Below are 23,117 nucleotides of genomic sequence, written 5' to 3'. Positions count from 1 at the left end.
TCAATATTCTCAATTTTTCATCTTTAGACTGGGTTTGAATATTACTTTATTACAAATAACAGTGTGGGTAATTAGAGCACACTGAGTTATAATTGGTAAAAAGAGCTGGATAGCATGAAAAAAACCTTTTGGATTCAGGTTGTAGATACTGGTGACGCAGTTACATGATAGAAGTTAGCCTTGCATTTGAAAGTGCTGAAGAAAAAGAAAATGTACAGTTGCATTTATCTGTGAAATCTCAGCTGCACAAATTTAGTCTTTTAGTAAGAAGGGCAATAAGCCATGGTACCTTCCAATTTTAACACAGATATTTTTCTAGTAGCCTGCATATAAGAGACAACTCTTTATTCCTAAAGTTAAAGCTACAACTGCTCTAGCAGGTTGCTATTGTAAATTCTTATTTTCTTACATATGAGGGACAATTAAAACCAAAGTTTCCTCAAAGTAGATTATAGATGAGCTATACCCTACATAAGATCTAAATAACCTTTGCAAAGCTTGCATTCTCAGGACCGTCTTTCATACTAAAGCATGATTTCTTGAGACGAAAAAGAGGTAGCAATTTTTCTTTTCCAAAGAAAGAAGAACAGTGACAATCAAGTTTAGAACAGGACTCACATTTCAACTTACAATTTTTAGATGGAGACTAAAGTAAAGCATGGCTGTTTTAGCCATTCCAGTGTGAGAATCTAAATCAGTGGTACCCAGCCTTTTGGCTCTATTGGCCAAATAAATGGTATAGGGCCAGTCCATGGGCCAGATCCCATGTGCAGTCAACATGCACTGGTCCATCCCTACATACTCAGATGGGGCCACACATTGACATGATCCCACACACATGGCCATATTATCAAGCCTACGAGGCTCTCTACAGGTCTGGAAATTCGGCAGAAGGAATCAGCAATTAAAACTACTGCCACTCCCCTACTGCCAATTTTTTAACCCCTGGGAGCCTCAAAGGTCAAATGACAGCTCTGCAGGCTGGATCTAACTCACAGGCTGGGGGTTGAGTACCCTAAACTGATTCAAATCCAGAATTCAAGGAGTGCATGCTAATTCCAACTGAAACTGAAATAAAAGTTTTGGTGAGCAACTGCAAACTAATGATATATACAGTGGCTTTGACATCAGTGGGAGTTGTATGCTCAGATTGATGGCATGATAGCTTTCTAAATGAGTATCCCATTATATAAAACAGCTTCTAGGAATTGCAAGTTGATTATGATTATACTGACTGCAATACAGATATTACCAAGTTATGTCGGTCAGATGTATTGGTATGACTTAAATAAGCCTTGCTGTTATGCCCATTAGTAGGTCTGGTCAGGATTTTTTGGACAAAATGCTTTTCTGTCACATGTTGACTCACCAAAACCACAGTTTTTGTGAGAAGGATCTAGTAGTTTCTTCAGGAAATTCCAAGTAAAAAATGAGGTGCGTGGGGGAAAGCAAGACCCCAATGTTTCCAGCTGCCAAGTAGTTAAGGCACTGACATGGGATGAGGTAGTCCAAGTCCAAATCAATAACGTGCCTGTCTCAAAGCAGGGACTTGAACCCAGATTTTCCACATCACATGTGAATTTGGCCAGATGGGGCTAGCAATGCCTGACATTTGTAATCAAAAAACTTTTAAAGGGTCTTGATTTCATCCTGACACAGAACAGGAAAATTTTTTAAATCTCAAACATTTTCAAAGGATGAGAAAACAGTTTCCCACCCACCTGTACATTCCTGTAAGTGAATGCTATAATAGTCTTAATTTTTAGGAGGAATTAAAATAACTTCCTATAGCACTTTTCATAAGTAGATCTCAAAGTGCTTTATAAAAAGAGATAAGTATATTAATCATCTCCCTCTTCCACCCCCTCCCTTGTTTTCCTCCTCTTCACAGATGGGGCAACTGAAACACAGAAAAGTGAAGCAACTTGCCAAGGTCACACAGCAAGACAGTGACAAAGCTGGGCACAGACACAAGGTCTCCCAAGATTCAATCCATGGTTCTATCCACTAAGCAACACTGCCTTGCTTGCTTGGTAAGAAAAGTACTGCTGTATTATAATGGGAGGAAAGAAAAAGGAAAACCAGTCAATCCAATCAACCCAGGTGCAAACAGATACCTTGTCATTGAAGGTGGCGAGTCAAATGGTGGCTGGACATGGTGCTGGTCACATCACTCCTTCGTCCCAATGACTACAGAAACTGGCATGACAACCAAACTAACCAATTGGTCCCTAGGCTTGCATAAGGCCTAAGGACCTTGGCTTTATCCAAGAAATAACTAGAACTACTGTTTCAATTTTAGAAGTGGGCTTATTTGAAAAACTTTGGGAAAGAGAACCTGCTACAGAACACCCATCCCAACTGAATTTATCAACACTGATCTTTTGACACGTATTATATTTATAGTGACAAAAATACTGAGCTTTAATTGTCATCAATAATGTAACAACCTCAGGAATAACAAGACTTTCATTTCAGAGGCAGGCACTTTTTCAAATGAAAAAACTACCCTCCTCCTGGACACGTGTGGGCATGTGAAGAGCTAAAAGAGCTTTGAACAATAATTACTGTAAAGCCTCTCCTCTGATCATGCCCACTCTGAGTCATAAATCTCAACCCACAAAAGAGTCAATACATATCTCTTAACATGCACAATGTACACCTAAGAAGGAGGCAAAACTGAAATAGGAGAGAAGAGAGTTGAATGATCTGGGACCATTTCCTTAATGAATAAAATTGTTTCCTTCTTGATTCATCAACATGAACATCAGCAATTAACAGAACCATGTTTATGTAGAACAGATTTAATAGAAGTAATTCAATTGCTAATAAAGTCAGAGTTGAGAGATGCCTTTTGTGATAGATTTTAAGGACATTAATGGACACTTAAAAGTATGGTGTAACGGGTCACTTTTTAATATATATTAAAACATTGAGAATGTGCCTTTCACACTCGTTATCCATATGCAGTATATTTTCAGTTAGATAACAAAAGTAAAAACAGGCTGCCACTCATCTTTCACTAGCTTTTGTATTAAAAAAAACAGTGAGCAATTAAATATATATATAAATAATCAAGGCGGCAATCCCTTATCACAATATAAGAAAAATCCTAATATAGTTGGCATTGCAAATATGCTTATGAGGCAGCAATGTAGTGCTGAATTGGTTCAATACAGACAGTACTCTGGAAACTCAAACAGCAGGCTCTTCTATATTCGTGGACATAAAACAGTCCCACATACTTTTATGCCACTTTACAAAGGAAAATTCAGAGCTGTTATCTGTAGTTTCTTTACACCCTCTAGTGGAGGATCTAGTCTTGGTAGAGACTGCGTTAATTCTGTTGTACTTATAGCTCCCCTGTGGGGTTACCAAAGTATGAGCACAACAGAATGCTAAACTATGTTGTGAATCATGAGCTACATTACAAAACATTTAAATTGCCAGTGAGAATTGCCAGAAACCAATTCTTATCATTTACACAGTTAGTTCATCTAGGTTGGCCCAACTACTGGAATTCCAATCAGCTACTGGAATTCTCCAAATAGTGTACTACACAAGGGGGAACAGGTTGCAAAATGGGTTTATGTGAATATATTAAGATATACTAAGGTTGCAGAGCAATAACAAACAAGTTCTGTACCCTGAGCAGCAGTAGCCGCTGGGCCGCTAACAGTGGTAGCTGCTATTCTTCTAAGTTCAAGTTCAGGGCTAATGCCCTGGTTGCCTGCCCCTAGTTATGCTACTGTAAGATTGTAGTAATATAACTTGCCATGCCATTTTTCCAGGTCATCAAAGATGCATACACTTAATAGCACAATAGAGTATCAACCATATATTGACCTTTTTCAAAATATTTATTTCTATGCTCATGAAATTATTTAGCTGTATTTACTAGGAGTGTGCGAAGTGGGCTGAATTTGATTCGGATTCAGCTCGATATGGGGGACAGTGATTCGATTTGCTGATTTGGATCACTATCCCGATTCAATTCAGCTGAATCAGAATCATGTCTTCAGATTCGGATTCAGAGAATCAGTGATTCAGCCATAGACACAGCTTTATATGTTTTTTCTATATACCTCGAGGTACCAGATATAGTTCATGAACACTGAGATGCTGGGGTGCATGGAACATCCCACAGGAGTGTGGGGTGGCTCCCTGCATGCTTGGTAGTGGACACAAAAGTGAACTGGAAGTACTTCTGACCCACTTCTGGGTCTGTCGCCAAGCTCACAGGGGAGCCCTCCCAGCTTGGCGATCGACCGTGGGGGGACCCTAAGTGCCCCCCAGACCAATGAGGCACCAGTTGCCAAGCTGGGGAGTGGGGGGTCCCCCATGCACTCTGCTGCAGATGTGGAAGTGGACCAGAAGTGCTTCTGGTCCACTTTTGGGTCCACCACCAAGCACATGGGGGATGCTCCCCCCACGCTCCTGTGGGATGCTCCATCCGTCCCACCATCTCAGCATTCATAGCTGGTAGGGTTGGAAGGGACCTTAGCAGATCATCAAGTCCAACCCCCTGCCCTGGCAGGAAAGAGTACTGGGGTCAAACGACCCCAGCAAGGGGTCGTTTCATCTAGCCTCCTCTTAAAGACCACCAGGGTAGGAGCCAGCACCACTTCTCTTGGAAGTTGGTTCCAGATCCTAGCCGCCCTGACAGTGAAGTAGCACCTCCTGATGTCTAGTCTGAATCTACCCTTTGCCAGCTTGTGGCCATTATTTCTAGTCACTCCTGGTAGTGCTTGGGGGAACAGGGACTCCCCCAGTGCCTGCTGGCTAGTTTGTAAACAGCCACTAGATCCCCCCTCAGCCTTCTCTTGTGGAGGCTGAACGTGTTCAGGTCCCATAGCCTCTCCTCATAGGGCCTGCCCTGCTGCCCCCTAATCATGCAAGTGACCCTCCTCTGGACCCTCTCTATGCTGTCCACATCCCTCCTGAAGTGCAGTGCCCAAAACTGGATGCAGTACTCCAACTGCGGCCTGACCAGTGTCACATAGAGGGGGAGGATCACCTCCTTGGACCTCCTCGAGATGCATCTGTGGATGCATGACTAGGTACAGTTGGCTTCCTGACCGCATCCCCACACTGCTGGCCCATGTTCATCTTGGCATCAATGATGACTCCAAGATCCTTTTCTGCATCTGTTCTGGCAAGAAGAGATTTCCCCAGTGTGCAGGTCTGCTGCTGGTTCCTCCTCCCCAGGTGCAGCACCTTGCACTCGTCAGTGTTGAAACCCATCCTGTTCTCATCTACCCACACCTGTATTCCTCCCTTCTAGTGTTCCCACTTTCCCCCACAACTTAGTGTCATCTATGAATTTGAACAGGGTGCTTTTTACCCCCTCCTCCAAGTCATTGATGAAGATGTTGAACAGTGCAGGCCCAAGGACTGAGCCCTAAGGAACCCCACTGCCTACATCCCTCCAGGCTGAATAAGACCCATCCACCACCACTTTCTGGGTGCAGCCCTCCAGCCAGTTAGTGACCCATTTGACTGTGTAGGTGTCGAAGCCACAGTCCCCTAGTTTTTTAATGAGAATGGGGTGAGAGACAGTGTTGAAGGCCTTCCTAAAGTCCACGAAGACTATGTCCGCTGCTACCCCTGCATCTAAGGATTTTGTAACCTGGTCGTAGAAGGCCACCAAGTTGGTCTGACAGGACCTGCCTCTAACAAACCCATGCCAGTTGCACCTAAGCATAATCGCCCCTGCTGGCCCCTCGCAGACATGCACCAAGATAATTCTCTCAAAAAGCTTACCCAGGATTGAGGTAAGACTAACTGGCCTATAGTTTCCTGGGTCCCCCTTCCTCCCTTTTTTGAAAATTGGAACCACATTGGCCCTTTTCCAGTCCTGTGGCACTACACCAGAGCACCACGAGTGTTTGTAAAGCCAAGCCAGGGGTCCTGCAATGACCTCTGATAATTCCCTCAGCACTCTGGTTCATGAGCCACCTGGTACCTTGAGGTATGTAGAAAAAACATATAAAGCTGTGTCTATGTCCAAATCATCGAATCTCTCCCAATCAATTTGGAGGATTACAATTCCATTCAGAGAGATTAAAGGGTCTCTAGTTCAATTTGGATTTGGAGTCGGCTGCTGACTTGGGCCAAATCTCTGCCGAATCAAATCAGTGACTGAAGATTTGCACAGCCGTAGTATTTTCACTCTTTCCTAAGCTTACTTCTGCTGCTTTTCATAAATGCATTGTGAAAAAGCAGAGAATTTTGATATTCAAAGGAACAAGAAGCATTTGATAAACATTCAAAGATAGCCTACTTTAGTTACTGTTTTATTGCAGGAGGAAAGGATTTCCTTGGGTGATAGCTAACTCAGTCCCAACTATGCAGTTGATCCAATAAAAGATAAGATTTTGACTGCTTTTGAATGATTTTATTGCAGTCATTTTTATTTTAGTCTGGAGTTGGACCCAAACTGTAAAAAATAAAAATAAAAAAGAGACACAAAATGATCAAAATACCCCTGTTCCCTTATTGTGCATACATGTGTTTCAAGTTCAGGGGCAAACATCAAGCAAAATCACATTGTCTAGCTTTTGCTAATTTTCAAGCTACATAGCAATCTACATTGTGCACTAGAAAACAGGGTCAAGTATCAGCTCTCTAAGTGGAATTTCATGCTGCTGTATGCTGATAGTATGTAACAAGTAGATGCAATTACAATGAAAATATAACTCATTTGACACAGGAGACTCCTTTTTTTTTCTTATACAGGAAATGTAGACGATTGCCACTTCCTGCACTCTCCCCACTGACACTGACACTTGGAGGTTTTTAAGACCCAGCTAGACAAAGCTTTGGCTGGGATGATCTAACTGGGACTGGTCCTGGTTTGAGTAGGGAGTTGGACTAGATGACTTTGAGAGGTCCCTTCCAGCCTTAATTTTCTATGATTCTATGATGAGTCATATATATTATTTGTAACAGTGACAGTCAATTAAAGGCCTGATTCTGCTCCTGTTGAACTTTAGAGGAATCCCATCATTAATACTGATGAGACTTGACCTCCTGACAGTAATTAGATATTCTCAGCTGTGACACAGCAACCAGCCTTTTAGTTAAGAAATTCTGGACTGAACAACTTTAAAAACATTTACTCTCCTAGGCTAAATGCAGACACTGGAGGGGGGAGTTGGGGAGAAGTTAGATTGTGTTCAAAATGGCCATCCAATCTAAAGTAAGTCAGGATGGGGAGGACTAGTGGGAGAGTTGGGGAACTGGCAGGGGGGGAAGACCCAAGCAGGTTCAGGGTAGGGATTGGGGGTCCATAGGGGGATCAGGGAAGCAGGCAAGGTCCACAAGGGAAGGATCTGGGGATTGGGGGGCAAGCATTGTCTGGGGGTGCAATTGGTGGAATCATGGATGCAGGAGGCATCTGTTAGGGAGGGGAGGGCAGGTGGGATCTACAGGGGAGTAGAGGTAAAGAGTGACTGGTGGGGGGTTGCTGGGTCCAGGAGGTTCTAACAGAATTAGGGGGGTCCATGGGGTCCATGGGGGGGACCAGGGGCTACTTTTAGCCCCCCCACCACTCCCTGGTAAACTTATATCCCTCCCACCCCCCTCCTCACTGATACTTAATTGCTCAGCTCCTGACAGCCATAAATGCTGATAAAAGCAGCAGCATGTGGAACAGCATGTGGGATGGAGGAGATGGAGAGGGGGCTGGCTGGTCCATGACAGGCAGGATGAGGGTCCAGGGAGCTAAAAATAACCTGGTGCTGGACAGGGGTGTGTGAAAAGTGCAGCCCTGGGACTAGCGCTGGCAGCTAGAGTTTCCCAGCCCCAAGGCTGCACAGGTAACTGTACTAAAGTTCTATGCCTGGGTCTAACCTAGATTGAATAAGTCTGAGACTACATCGATCCAAGTCTATCTTAAACCAGGTTCTACAATATTTAGATTGGTCTGTGTGCGCAGAACTTCTGTATAGTTACAGGTTTAGATCAATTTCCGATGACTGAGTCCGAGTGTAAAGTTTGCACAAGGGTGAACTAAGTTAGATTGGGTGGCCATTTTGAATGTGATCTAATCTTCCCCTAATGCCACTGAATGTCTGCCCTGAGTCCTAGAGAGCAAGAGAAGAAATACGAAGTTCTCTTCCTAAGGCCTACCACTCGGAGTAGAATTCTACTACCCCCTGTGCACCTCAGTGAAACTGGACCAGCCTCATAAGGAGCATTTTGGGCATGTACACAGTTTGCAATCTATTACTCATACTCATCCAGTGTAGATGCATTAACATGGTGTGCATTCTTAGTAAGAATCTCACTGGCCTAGCAGGTACAGGGCCCAGCTATGTATGAGTGTGTGCTGCAATAAGTCACGGGATGAAGATGAGGATTTCCCATGTTTTAGCACCAGCAGCTGAGTGGTTAGGCCACTCACCCATAAAAGTAGAAGACCCAAGACCCAAGCCTCCCCCACCAAGAAGAGGGTTTGAAACTATTATCACAGGTTAAGTATTACCCAGAGCTTTCTCTGGCCTGCCACTTCAAGCTAAGGCACTGTGCCTGACATTTAATAGTCATTGGATAAAATGCATTGGCTAGAGTGCAATGTAGGGGGAAAGTTTCTACTTCTTTGGGAACAAAGGTCCAATCTGGAAGCCACAAGCTACTCCTTTCCAAAGCAACAAGCATCTCACTGAGCCACACAACCTCTAGCTTCTTACCTTCCTCCTGACCCAACTCCTCCCCACCCTTTTGCCTGCTCAGGCTTGATGGGGGACTGAGTAATGCCTAACAGGTTAAAACATTGGGAATATAACATTGCGGAGCTGCTTTCTTCTTCCTCCTCACCCACTAGCTATGGGTTTTGTTCAGGTATAATGTCATTATTTACATAGATAACGGAGTAAATAGAATCACAAAATGTGCTTAAGTGTCAAAAAAGTCACTTGCGCACCCAGAAAACTGCTATTAAGGCTCACAAGAAAATTCCACCCTTGATTTCTAGTAAACAAGAGAGTAGTCAACTGCTCATCAGTCTCTAGATACACTGGCGAAATGAGCCAAAACAAATAGTAAAATGAGGTGATATCAGTTTGACAACACAAAGAAAAACCTAAATTAATCCAGACCCATTTGACAATGGTGCAGTTGTCTCCTGATAAAAGTTGAGGCCCTTGCAGAATTGGATTAAATTTGCAAAATTAATTCCAGCTTCATTATTACTGAACAGATAAGATTATAAAAGCAACATACTTCAGTAAAAGTGCAATAGTATTGTTAAAAACACTAATGCTAAATATTTGAAAACTACATTACCTGTATTAAAGCTCCCATTATTCCCACTCTATGACATCACTGTTATTTGTATAGAATAGACATATATCCTCTCATCACTTGGTTTTCATTGTATCAGTATATTCATCCTGACAGAGAGATACGCCCTAGCAATTATCATCTCATAGAAGTGTAGTATTTAAGTCAATGGAAAGCAAATAAATATAATAAAACCATTCTCTCAATGTCTGCTGTTTTCCTGAGTACAGTAGGGCAATATTTAAAGTTTCCTGTTCATCTATTAAAATTTCATGGCTGAAATCCTGTCCATCTGTCATGGACTTCAAATCGAGCTATTGTTTAATATTATAAACTTGTTTAGAGCAACCACAATTCACATTCCTGGGCCCATTTAACACTAAACCTCATCTTCCAGTTAACAGAAAAATGTATGAATAAACCCAACACTCCTGGGATAGTTATATTATTATCAGGTCATACAAAATCATCAACATCTTGAACAGAATACAAAATTATATGTTTGTCTTCTTTAGATAATAAGAAAAATGTATTATCTTATTTTCATTATCATGCTAGTAAAACACCAAGATAGAGCTCATAATTGCATAAAGTGCACTCCTCCGTAGAGACAGATGCAATTTACTTCATGTGAACTGTTTGGTGTATTTAATTATATAGTAGTCCAAACACGATCACAAGGCAATACAACTTCCTATAGAGAAAGATGAATACAAAGGTACTTCTGATATTTATTCAACCCTTCACACTATACAAGCAGGTGTGTGTATCGAATTATCTTTTCCTATTCATCACTCCCCTAATTATTCTATTTATGATCCCACCTGTACCAAAAGCACAATTCAAGTCAAATGATCTTGGTTATTGGAGTTTAAGAACTGTTAATAATCACAACAGTGATTATGGGTGGTGTGGAGGTGGGGAGAAGGAGGTAAAGTGTTTGACAATTAACTTTAAGTAATCCAGGAAACAAATTATACCAGCTTTGTTTAAAAACATTATGGAGTTATAGTAATATAAAGGTCTAGGTTTTGAAGCATTCAGCATGATGCTTCACTACATCATTGCAGCACCAGAAAAATCCATCAATAGTTAAGTGACATGAAGGAAAAGTAAGAAACATTTTGAGATATGAGAAAAGGCATGCAAGATGCTTGATATCAGAACCTGGGCAAAGGTCTTTAATAAGCACCTGAAAATAATTCAACTTTATCAAGTGTGAAGTTATACATAATTAAATGAATGTTTTGCCATCAAGAAATGTCTCCAAAGCAACAGCATTTCATCATTGTACATGGCAATAAAGAACCATTTAAAAACAAAGTATTGAGAGTAATTTGAAGAATTTGCATGGCATGGTACTGGATCAACCACATATTTTGAAATTTTTATTAAATATCTACCACACAGGTCCATATTTTCTATTTTACCACAATCATCTAGAGAAAAATATAATCAATTAAACACACTTAAAAGCTGCCTGACAACTATACACTCACATGAATAAATACATGGAAAGGCAATGCACCAATGTATGTATCTCACAATACACAACAGGAAAAAGGCACCTGCCCACAAATTCTTTCCCAGGAATCCTCTGTTACAAAATAAATTGATACCATAGTCCCTATGACATCAGATCAATGGACAAAAGATTCAGTTGTTTCCTGCATTAATAAATCACATTATTGGTCTTACAGTGCTGGATTTCACTGAAAAAAAAGATTCACATGAGACAGTACCATTCATTGGTAATTTCAGACAGCAAGCCGTCTTGATCAGCTACATTGATTATCTACTGTTTTCACACCTGCCGAGCTTTTAATCTTTCAAAAAGTTTACTGATATTTAATAAATGAAATTCAACAGTCCTGTTAGTGTTACTTATGACCCTCTTCAATCCTGTTCAGTACAAAGAGGTGCAACAATGCAGAACCCCCACTATATATTAGCTTCTCGGATTCAACTCGTGGAACTGTCTTAACTTAAACAAAAGCACAAACAAGGACAAATAAAACATGCTCGTATGCTTCAAACCTGAAAGATGTTTTCACTAATGCTTCAGGACTGTCCACTGGTGGTAACTCATCTGCTAAGATTTCTTCTGGAGGCCGAGGGTCACTGATGATTGTTGGCTTTGGCCTTTCTTTGAGATTACCCGTAAGCCCACCAATAATGGTATTCCACAGGCAGTTCTGTGACTTTGACCCTAAACAGATAAAATGAGAGAATGAGATTGAATTAATAAGGACTATTTTCTGTTTTCTATGCACTCTGGAAAGGAAAGGTGGCATGTTATCGCTTTGCCTTTCGGGGTCTAGCATTTGGGCCTAGGTCTACAGATACTAAGGACACTAACAGAAAGATATCACCTAGTCTACAATGCTTTCCTTGATGGAAGATTTGTTTATTGAACAGAAATAACTGTCAGCAAAAGCTCTTTCTTCTGTTGTTTTTTTTACATTCTACTGAAGCTGCAATTCACCATACTTGTATGTGGTAATGCACTTGTAGTCTAAGCCAAAAATTGTTTGCATTATAAGCCAAAAAAATGACAAGCTAGGTATCAGATCTATAACATTACTTATGGGTTAATCTACTTGTCGCCCTATGTCAATGTAGCAGCACGCTACATCTCTGTATGGTGCGCTACAGCAATGGAGCGATCGCATGAGTTTACACATGATTAGCTGGTACTTTGCCATAGCAGCGCGCTCCCCTGTTTTAGCGCACCATTACAGCAAAGTAGCTAAGAAATCTAACTGTGCACCATGCACATGGCACAGTACAGGCAGTTACTGCGCCAAAAGGAAGGACTAAAGCATGGCACTATAGCAATGTCACTGTACATAGACATGCCCAATCAGTTTCTATTTAATTATTAAGATTAAGTTAAAGACCAGAACTATATCTGAAAGCAAGTGTTGGTTGAAAAATGGATTTCTTTCCCACGAAAATTTCAATTTTTTCCCCTCAAAAATTCAAGTGTAAAAATATTTTGGCTGAAAGTAGAAGTCTTTCCATTTGAAAATACAGCTGTGTCCCTTGTGTTTCCATTCTGCTCTACAAGCCTAACTCTTTGGTCAACCTACATCTTCACACACCACAATCTGCCCCACAGAGGAGACACAAGTGCATCATGGGAATCCACAGTCATGGTACATGATGGGACATGCTATCTGGTCAGCAAGCTGGCTCAGAAAAGAGAAATAAGATATGAGGCAATTGAACTACAGCTTCCAAGATGCACTGCCTCAGCTTTTCCAAACCAAAATATAGTTATTTGAAACCAAATAAAAGTTTGATTTTGAAGTCTACTTTTTCAACAAAAAAGTATTTTTGACAAAAAGAACACACCCTTTGAAAAAAAAAAAGTTAATTTTACATTGAAAAATAGTTTTGGCAGAAAAATGTTGACCAACCCTGAATGACATTTTTAACAAGTATATTGATTTTTAAAAAACAAGATAATATTTATTACTAGCTGAGACATCAATGCATGAATGGAATATCAAATACTTGAGATTACTGAAAACAAATATGTAAGCTACATGCCACTCTACTGTTATTTAACACCCTAAAATAGCAATAAGCGTGACACAGAATGTATATTACTTATCTCTCAATAGAGAACCACTTGTGTGTGGGAGAGGTTTCACACGTATAAAACTTCCATCAGTACTGAAGTACTATGCAAGTCCCAAGGCATCAGCAGCAAAAAAAAAAAAAACCAACAGCTACACACACAACTTGACTGCTCAAGCACAGGCCACATATTTACAGCTGTGTTCTTAAATAAATGCATTGTGGTTTGAGCTACATAGAAAATCTTCTTTTTTCCAAAAGGTTTTTAGGAAACTTTTTTTTTTTTCTTCAATTCTATTTTAAGGGAATTTTCTATCCAGCTCTTCTAATAATATGACCAGCTACATTTATGAAGTATGCCAGATCTAAGAGCATGGCAACTGAATTAAAATCCCTCTCTCAGAATAAGTGGGCTGTAATTAGATCTTTATAACAAAAATAGACTGAAAATGCGTGCAAAGAAAAGGGGAAGGACTTGTAATGTGATGTGAACAGTTTTCCATCAGGTGTTTTAAGAAAAGACTATTTTTCCACAACAATAAACATTTAATGTGAAATATTTTCAGCTGTGGGTGTGAAACTCATCTGGCCCCACCACTATTCCCACATGAAAGCTGTCATGTATACTAAGTTTCAAACTTCCCAGAAGTTTTATAGCTTAGTTAAGAGATCACCAGAATCGCAATTTGTAATTGAAATATTGACTATTAACTATAGCAGTTCTAGCATATAGCATGCTATAAGGATATAGTATTCCACTTACTGGATTTCATGATAGAAAAAGATCCATATTGCTAATATCAAATCAAATCTAATATCAATTCTTTTAATGAGATCAGTACATTAGTAACTTGCAACAACTGTGGAAACTGCAAAAAATAAAAAACAAAACAGTGCAGTCAATTCAGATGTCCATAGCCCTTGTCCCAGGATGAACCCTAAAGAAGGTTCATGGAATAAGGGTTAACAGTTTGTCCCAGACATCATAAAGTACATCTGAGTAGTTATCCCAGAATTGCAGCACTGAATCAATGGCAGAAAAGCAGCAGTACACTCAACCACTAGCTAAACCCCAATTGGAAGGGCGATGCATCTACACACCAATCCCGGGAATTTTTCTGTTCCAGAACAAACACAGGCACAACTTGTCCTGGGACAAAGGTGCCATCTGTTTCTAGCCTTACACTCACTAATTTATCCTTATTTTCTGCTACTGAAGTAAATAGAGTATGTAATAAAAGAATGCATACAGACAGCTCAATAGCCTACTTCTGTGAGGAATATGTTTCCAAAACAGAGATCATTAATGTTAATGACAACTGCCCCTATGCATAGATGATGACACATATTTTCTCTGCAGTTATTTTTCTCATGAAGAACGTGGCTAGGTACAGACCTTACACTTACTGCACTGTAAGCATGCAGAAAGCACTTTAAAGCCGTAACTTAACAGACATTCACAGCTTTAGAGTGCTTTAAAATTGCAGATTGCGGTCTAAGTGAATGAGGTATTAGACTAAAGTGCTTTCTGGTAAAGCGCTTTATCAAACACCTGTGCCAGATCCCTTTGAGGATTAACTTAGAGCATGATTACCGCCCTCCCAGGAGGCATTGCACAGGGCTGCACTCCACCCTTGGACAGAGCTCATTTGCCGAGCTGGCCCCACTTCCTCAGCTGTCATTGACCCAAGTCAGTGACAGCCTCTGATTTCAGCCCTGCCTCCACCCTCTAGCCAGCTGTAAGCTGCAGCCGGGGGGAGGGGGAAGAGTGTACTCTTTCCCTGTATCTGCCCCAGCCTACAGCATGACACAGCCCATCTAAGTAGCCAATGGGGGAAGAGGTCTGGGAATATCCCTGAAGTTGCCCCAGCCCCAAGGCACAGCAATGTCTAGCTTGGGGGGTGAGTGAGAGAAGGGATCTGGGGTCGGTGTCTCAGCTCCAGCCCCATGACATACCACTGCCTGGCCAGGGGGACTTTGGGATCAAAAAGCCCAGACCTTTATCCCTGCAGCCCTCAAGGCTAGCCATAATGGCTGCCCAGCTAAGGGGGGCTGCAGGGTAAGGGGTCCAGGGTTTCTCCTCACAGGAGCCCCAGCCCCATGACATGCCACTGCCTGGCAAGGGAGGCTGCATGGGAATGGGTTCAGGGTCTCTGCCCCCCCAGCAGCTGCTGACAGTTGTGGAGCTGGGGAGAGGGGTCCCTCTTACAACCTCCTGGGAGGCATACTGGAGTATCCCAGGGCAAGGTGTGGGCAGGATGCACACACCAAACTGCAAATGTCCGTTCACTTCACTTGCACTCTAACTTATAGCACTTTAAGTAAATTTAGAGAGTTTCTGCCAGGGGAGGAGAGGGGGTTGAATTCCTGTATTTAGCCCATTTTTCTCCAAAGCTGAAGTAGTAAAAGAACTCTGTCTGTTGCCAGTTAATTCAGAAAGCAAAATCTGACAGGAATAAATAAAACCCATCCAAATCTATTTGTCAGCTCAGATTTGTAGAGGCACCCAGCTCTCTGACCCACATGCTGCACCACTCTCACTTCTCAGCAGCAGTATACCCTTCTAAGACTTAAACCTTGCCAAGGTCAAAATAACATCCTTTTGCAACCAGAGCTGCTGTAGATGAGAGGATAGACAAAAGTCAGGAACCAGGCAGTTGGGGGGGACACACAAACATAACTCCTCTGACAAAATAAATCTCTAAAAAAATCCTCTTCTTTAGCCAGGACACAAGTGTAGACAGTGCTGTAATTTGAAGGAGAAAATAAGTTATTTTGACTGTAAGCCAATAATAAAATAATCAAATCAGGCTGGATAGTCTAATAATAGAACATTTTGCATAGCTCTAGTGGCTGATATCTGAGGCTGTCAGACAGCCTTAGAAAAACTAATTAAAATAGCCATTAATGAACAGTATCTCACTAAAGGAGGAACTGGGGTTTTTGATTGTAGCCATGTTGGTCTAAGGCAAGAGCAGGCAAAATATGGCCTGTGGGCTGGATCCAGCCCACCAGGCACTTCCGCCCAGCCCGCAGAGCCAGCCACTTCAAAACCCAGGTAATGGTGGCTGCCTGCCTGAAAGCTTCCAGTGGCAGCCAGTGATACAAGCCACTGGCTGCAGGCACCTTGGGCAGTTTGCTTCAATTCTGATTGCAAGACAACCAACCTTGACCCCAGCCCGACCCAACTGGCCTTACTCTGCCCCTAGCTCAGGCCAGGTCTGCTGCTTGAGAGAGGCAGGAGGGGCTGAGCTAGATCCTGTAGGACCAGTGAGGGGAAGGGGTGCCTGGGCCAGCTTTGAGCCAGCTTCTGCTTTGCTGCTTAGGACTGGAGACGATAAGGACTGGTAAAGGTAAGGGTAAGCAGTGGCTGAGTGGGCATCCTCCGCACCACGCTGCTCAGTTAGGCTGGACCGGTCTGGCACCGGGAAGGGGAAGCGGCAGCTGGGCTGACTTAGCCACGCACTGTTTCTCCGCATGCGGCTTCTGCCATGCTGCACGGGGTGGGCTGGCATGGGCTGGGTCATGCCAGCACTGATGAGAGGAAAAGGGGAGTTGGCCAGCTTTTGCCGCCATGCAGGGCTGGATGGGGTGTGCTGGGATGGGTCTGATGTCCAGTCCTAGTAAGGAGAAGGGAGGCTGGGCTGACTTCTGCTGGCCTGTAGGAAAGGAGGGGCTGAGCCAGGTGAAATTGAAGGGAAGAGCAGGCTGGGCTGGTTTCTGCCACATTGTGGGGCCCCAGCCCCTGCCTTGCAGCTGGGAACCCTGTGCTGCTGGGAGGGAATGGGCCTGGCCACAACTTTGACTTTCTGGTTAATGCACATCAGAGGCTTCATTCTTCACACTGTGTTCCTTTGCTTGTCTTTAAGTTAATCATCTAAGTTGAGTTAAGTTAAGTTAATCATTCCTCAATTTTTTTTTTAAATAAAATTAAAATCTGTTTTCATACGTGTTTGATTTTTTCTATATGATACCTTATCTATACTTTGTTGAAATGAATTGTTCTGAAAGATTTTGTGTGTGCAGTCCTTGACTCAGTTGGTTTGGCTCAGTTCTGGGGGAGCTTTGATGCCCCTGAAACCCCACTGATGGGGCAGGATATGAGAGGCATCACAGCCTCTTGCTACCTAATAAGTTGTGCCTGTGCCTCATGGCCTAGAGGCAGAACTCTTGGGGCCCCAGGAGCAGGCCTTGCACTGTGAGGGTGGGCCCTGTTGTGGGGCAGTGCTTCCCAGTCAAGGGGTAGACCTTCTGATGTCAGGGATCAGGTGATGAGGGCAGGGGATTCTGGGACAGAAGTGGGGAGTGGGGCAAGCTTTGGTGTTGGGTGGGTGGGTCTTATGACACAGACCATATGACAAGGTGTAATTTCCCGTTCCAAAGTCACACCCCCTCCCAAAAGGAGTACTTCTGGGGGCAAGGGGAGGGACTTCCAGTGGCAAAGGTCAGGGGCTGGGGGAGGGACTTCTGGTCCAAGATGGTGGCCAGGGGGCCAAGCAACTGTCAAGGGGCGGGGCTACCCATGCTGCCCTCGACAGCTTACCAAAACTCATGAAGCAACCCTCCAGCCAAAGTAATTCAGTTGGTCTAATAAAAGATATCACATCTACTTAAAGAACCTTGCCTTTCTCAAGGAGGAACTCGTATACGCCCCAAATTATATAAGGAGTATGGGGAACAGAGAGGATCTATATGACTTGGTATAGGTCACACAGGAAATCGTGATAGACCCAAAAATATCTCAGCTCCTTTGGTACATGCCTTACCAACAGTCAACCATTTCTATTCTTAGGGACAATGGTGCAGTTGGATACAGATATCTATATCTGTGATAGCCCAAGGCTGAATGAAAGAGGGGGAAAAAAACACTTCGTGCATGGTCAGAAATGCTGCACTTCAAAAAAAAAACAAAAAAAACCCAAAAAACAAAATAACAAAAACAGAAACTTGTGTCCATTTATTCTTATACAAGAAATGGGTATGCACCAAAAGAATCACTGCTGAAGTCATTCTTAGGTTTTCTTTAGGGGCTTCCTCTAAAGTGGAGAGATCTGCTAAACATCCATTTCTTTAATTTTTACTGTTTCCAGAGAAGCTCTCCTTCCTTTCTTCTACTCTACAAATTCCCTCAGCATTTCAAAAAACCTGCAAACCTTCAGAGCCCCATAATGATACATACTAATGGACTTTTTCAAATGCCAAAAATGGCAATTCACCATTTGCTCAAGCATTGAAAAAAGAATAATTGGTAGTTAGGTACCTGTTATTTGAGTATTTGTAGTTCTTCCCCAAATTGCCTAGCTTGCACAGTGTTCCCACAAAATAGCCTTATTCAAGCACCAAATTTAGGAACTATCAAAATCCATCTGTGCTTCTATGAACAAGGTTTAGGATATATTATTTGGTTTGCAATCCCTTACCTCCTTCTTGAGCCTGTAGTGAACTCACAATATTAAATGTCTGACATCACAATCATTACTGTAGTCCCAAAAGGACATACAATATTATAGTTTGACAAACAGTTCCAGCAGAGGGAGAAGTTTATTCAAACAAGCATTTAAAAACAGCATGAGAAAAATATTCTGAAAATTATGTGCTGTCTGTTGTATATTTTTTTTCTGTTTTCCAAACCTATGCTTCCAGCTCCATGTGGAAGTCTTGCAATTTACCTTTGGCATTAGAACTACTACACTTCAATTATTTTCTATAATGATCAGTATGTTGGAGCAAGCCAACTACTAAAAAAACTACAGTTTGCCCTACTAGTATGACAAATGCTATGGCCACCCATTCAAAACCTGTAGGTAGTTGCAAACAGCAAAGGACTATTCTGTCCAATGGTTCTTCACAGACAGACATCTGCCAGAATCATACAGTTGTTTGCAACCCTAGAGATCTGCCACCACAACTATTTGATTGTTGTCACAGTACTTTTGTACTCTTGATGCAGTACTACTTCATGGCAAAGATGAACTGCAGTTATAAGCAGTGCAGCAATAAGCATAATTTTAACTTTTGCAGTAGCAGTTATTTTCAATAATATGAAATCTGACATCTTAAAACACTGTCTCTCACCCCATTCTCATTAATAAATTAAGCAACTGTGGCATTGATGGCTACACAGTTGGATGGGTAAAAAGCTGGCTGATGGGGCACACCCAGAGAGTAGTGGTGGACAGGTCATACTCAATCTGGTGAGATGTGAGCCATGGGGTCTCCCAGGGCGCAGTCCTCAGGCCCACTCTGTTTAACATCTTCATCAGTGACTTGGACGAGGGGCTTGAAAGCACATTGTCCAGGTTTGCTGATGACACTAAGATGTGGGGCGAGGTGGGCACACTTGAAGGGAGAAAGAGGCTGCAGCTAGATTTAGACAGACTATAAAAGTGGGCAGATGAGAATAGGATGGGGTTCAATGTAGATAAATGCAGGGTGCTGTACCTTGGGAGAAGGAATCCATAGCATATATACAGGCTAGGGAGTTCCCTTCTTGAAAGCACAGAGGCAGAACAGGATCTTGGAGTCATTATTGACTCCAAGATGAACATGAGCCACCAATGCCAGACCGCAGCCAGCAAGGCCAGCCATACCTTGTCCAAAGTTGCATCTCAAGCCAGTCCAGAGTGGTGATAATCCCCCTCTATGTGACACTGGTCAGGCCGCAATTGGACTACTGTGTCCAGTACTGGGCACCGCACTTTAAAAAGGATGTGGCCAGCCTGGAGAGGGTTCAGAGGAGGGCCACCTGTTTGGTGAGAGAGCAGCAGGACAGGCCCTACAAGGAGAGACTGAGGGACCTGAACCGTTCAGCCTCAGCAAGAGGAGGCTGAGGGGGGACCTGGTGGCTGCCTAGAAACTCATCAGGGGAGATCAACCGCAAATAGGTAGAACCCTTTTCTCCCCAGCACTACCTGGGGTGACAAGGAACAATGGTAATAAGCTGATGGAGAATAGGTTTAGGGTAGAGATCAGGAGGCAATATTTTAGAGTTAGGGTGGCCAGAATCTGGAACCAACTTCCTAGGGAAGTGGTCCTCGCCCCTACCTTGGGCAAATTCAAAAAGAGGTTAGATGATCACCTGTCTGGGGTCTTGTGAACCCAGCATTCATTCCTGCCTGTGGCAGGGGGTCAGACTAGATGATCTGTTCAGGTCCCTCCTGACCCTAGCTACTATGAATACCTGGGAAGTTACTGGAGCACATCCAAGTGTCTAGAGGAGGAAAGGCTGATCACAAGCATCTAGCATGGATTTACTAAGAACAAATCATATCAACATGTCATAAAACTTGATATCCTTCTTTAACAAAATAACTACTTGGGAATGTGGTGTATCTGGACTTCAGTAAGGCTTTTGACAAGGTCCCACACAACCTTCTCATAAACAAATTGGAAAAATGTGGGATAGATAAAACTACTATAAGATGGATAGATAACTGGCTCAATAGCCACAAGCAAAGGATAATTATTAATGGGTCCATGTCAGAATGGCAGGAGGTTTTGAGTGGAGTCCCACAGAGGTTTGTCCTGGGCTCAGTGCTGCCCAATGTGTTTATTAAGCACTTAAAGGGCCACTATAAAGAAGAGGGAAAGCACCTTTTCTCTCTTGCTGCAGAGGGGAGGGTGAAGATCAATGGCTTGAAGTTGCAGCAAAGTAAGTTTAGATTGGATAACCAGAAAAACTTCTTCACTGTTAAAATAGTGAAGCAGTGGAATAGACGACTTGGGGAAAATGTGAATTCTCCATCACTGAAGGCATTCAAGAAGAGATTGGACAGCCACTTGTCAGGGGTGATGTAGATGTAGCTATGCCTTTGCCCTACTATGGATATTTCCCATGCTTCTGAACTTTGTTAGTTTCTCCTGCCCACACCCTTTTCTCTATCTGTGTCAGGATGTTTTTAAGCCTTCCCAGAGGCACTGGGTGTTAGCTACAGCCAAGGCTGGGGACTTTGACTGGGGCATACCAATACACCCGGTAGGAGCAAAGCTGGAGGTTCCTAGCTAGAGTGCCTTTCTCCTCTGCTCAGAGTCAGACTGATCACCATATTTGGGGTCAGGAAGAAATTTTACCCCATGGTCAGGTTTGTATGAATTGTGAGGGGATCTGCTTTCTTCTCTAGTGGGGGGCATAGCCCTCTGCCCAGAACCTCTTGAATGTACATTGAGAACATTTTATAGACGCTAGGCATTGGCTGCCATGGTTCCCCTGCTTTACTTGTGCCAGGTTAGGATGTTAGGTCTATGCTGTGTCAGGGCTGACGGCAGTCGTATTTAGACTTTAGATTAATGTTTGTATGCAATTATGGTTTTTATGGTACGGTTTGAATAGGCAGGGGGTTGGACTAAGTGACCTCTGGAGGTCCCTTCAAGCCCTAGTTCTCTATGATTCTGCCATATTCAAGGAAATATGGTAACAGCAGCTTTCGCCACTTTTGCTAGCCCCTGGCCAATACATAAGTAAAAAGTAAAGCAGCATCTGCTGTATGAAGGGCTCCCTGGCTTCCAACTGTAGATACTTTTTCTTCCCGACAGAGGCTCTCAAAGGAAAAACAAGGTGTATATTTTATTTGGGGGGGTGTTGTATGCAAGAAAATAGGGTATATGTATTTGGCTGCCATTAGCATTAAAACTATGATATTTACTCAATTCTAAGACGACCGTTTTTCTCCATTTAACGTGCGGGGGATCACTTGTCTTGTAATCAAGTATGAGGGGGGAAGTGAGGAGCAGATGGCTGTTACAACTTGGGCTTGGGCTTCAGCCCCTACCTGGGGTTAGGACCCAAGCCACAGCTTTTGCCTGCCTCCCATCCCCCACTGCCTCTGCACCTTGCCATCTTCTCCCAGCAGCCTCTTCCCACACAGTACCTCCCACACAGCCTATGCTCCCCAACCTGCCCCTCTCCCCCTTGTATTTGCTCTATGCTAGGAGGCTCAATCCACACTTGGCACAGAGCATGGCTCCAGCCTGGACCCACAGCAGAGCACACAGTTGACACAGCTGCTACAGGGGCTGGACTGGGGTCATGCTCAGTGCTCCCAGCTACAGCATGGATGGAGTCTGCCAGCAGAGAGCACAGACCAAAGCCAAGAACAGGGACAGAGCTGTCACAAAACAAGGGTTAGGTGGTTGTGGAGGGAGCAGGTAAAAGAGCCTGGGGGAGAGAAGGGAGGGAAGTAGAGACTGGGGAGAAGGAGAAGGGGGATAGGCTTCAAGTGTGGTCAGTCAGGGGGCAGAGGTGGTAGGGGGTATGTACAAATGGGGGTTAGGCACAAACAGAGGCAAGCTACTTAATCTCCCCACACCACCTGCTCCCCCCACTGCTTGCCTCCCTGCAGCAGTGGGGATGTATTAAAGATAATCCTTCAATAATCAGATTCTACCATTTATAACAATGTCCATGTATAGAATCGATTGGGGAATCATCTTAAATTCAGAGCCATCTTAAATTCGAGTAAGTACAGTAGGTCTTCTATTTCAAGGATAGTGTTGCTACTGCTTAATTACTGCTATGTTTGAGAAACAGGATTTTATATATTCTCTGTAAATAAGCAGGTTTGCACTAGACAAACCTAACTTTATGACCAGTTTCTTTTGCTAACTGGAATAATTTTGTGACATCTCAAATTGTTGCTTAACCACTCATGTTGAAAGAGATAACAATAATCTGAATTCTCAAAGTACTCTCAAAGAGCAAGCAGATGACCTTGGGAACTAAGAAACTTATCTAAATACTTCAGCCCCCTGGAGCACAGGCTCAGCTAATGAAAGATTGCACAAGGGTCTCCTGTGCATGACATTTGCTTATAAGCCATAAAATCAGTGCAAGTCATCACAACCCCTAGGGTTACATGACTGACTTGTCTAGAATCAAGACTAAAACAGAAATAAAACACATCTCCCAAGTCTGCAACCTATTTTTTACACATGACAAGTTTTCCCCACATTAATCATGCTGTTATACATGTCAGATTCTACGTGGAAGCACCAGCTTAGTCCCAAATATCATGCTCTTATTCCGGGCTTACTAATAGTGCAGTATGTAAGCGTGAAAAATGAAGTTTCCAAATGTCCAGGTTTTCAAGTGAAATTTGCATAGCATCTTACAATCCTCAAATATAATTCTAAGCAACAATATTGGAAGGGTTTGAGAAAAGAGAGGAGTTTGAGAAAAAAGTTCAAAACATGTAAATTTTACAACTTTCCTTTCCTTCATCATCATTTGCAATTTCATTTTTGACCAAATA

General features: G+C 42.8%; 1 protein-coding gene across 1 annotated transcript in view; it reads right to left on the bottom strand.

The window, feature by feature from the left end:
• Positions 1–23,117, bottom strand: part of PDE1C (phosphodiesterase 1C) — a 483,633-nt gene that overhangs the window by 394,041 nt on the left and 66,475 nt on the right. Inside the window, exon 3 of the mRNA XM_090050244.1 lies at positions 11,323–11,494. Coding sequence (XP_089906370.1) covers positions 11,323–11,494 — 172 coding nt within the window. The remainder of the gene's footprint in view (positions 1–11,322; positions 11,495–23,117) is intronic.

This window comes from Crocodylus siamensis, chromosome 5 (genome assembly GCF_052110815.1).
Source record: "Crocodylus siamensis isolate JL-2025a chromosome 5, ASM5211081v1, whole genome shotgun sequence".
NCBI classification, from domain to species: Eukaryota; Metazoa; Chordata; order Crocodylia; family Crocodylidae; genus Crocodylus; species Crocodylus siamensis.
The sequence above is the reverse complement of the archived record's forward strand: the minus strand, read 5'-3'. Positions and strand labels throughout refer to the sequence as shown.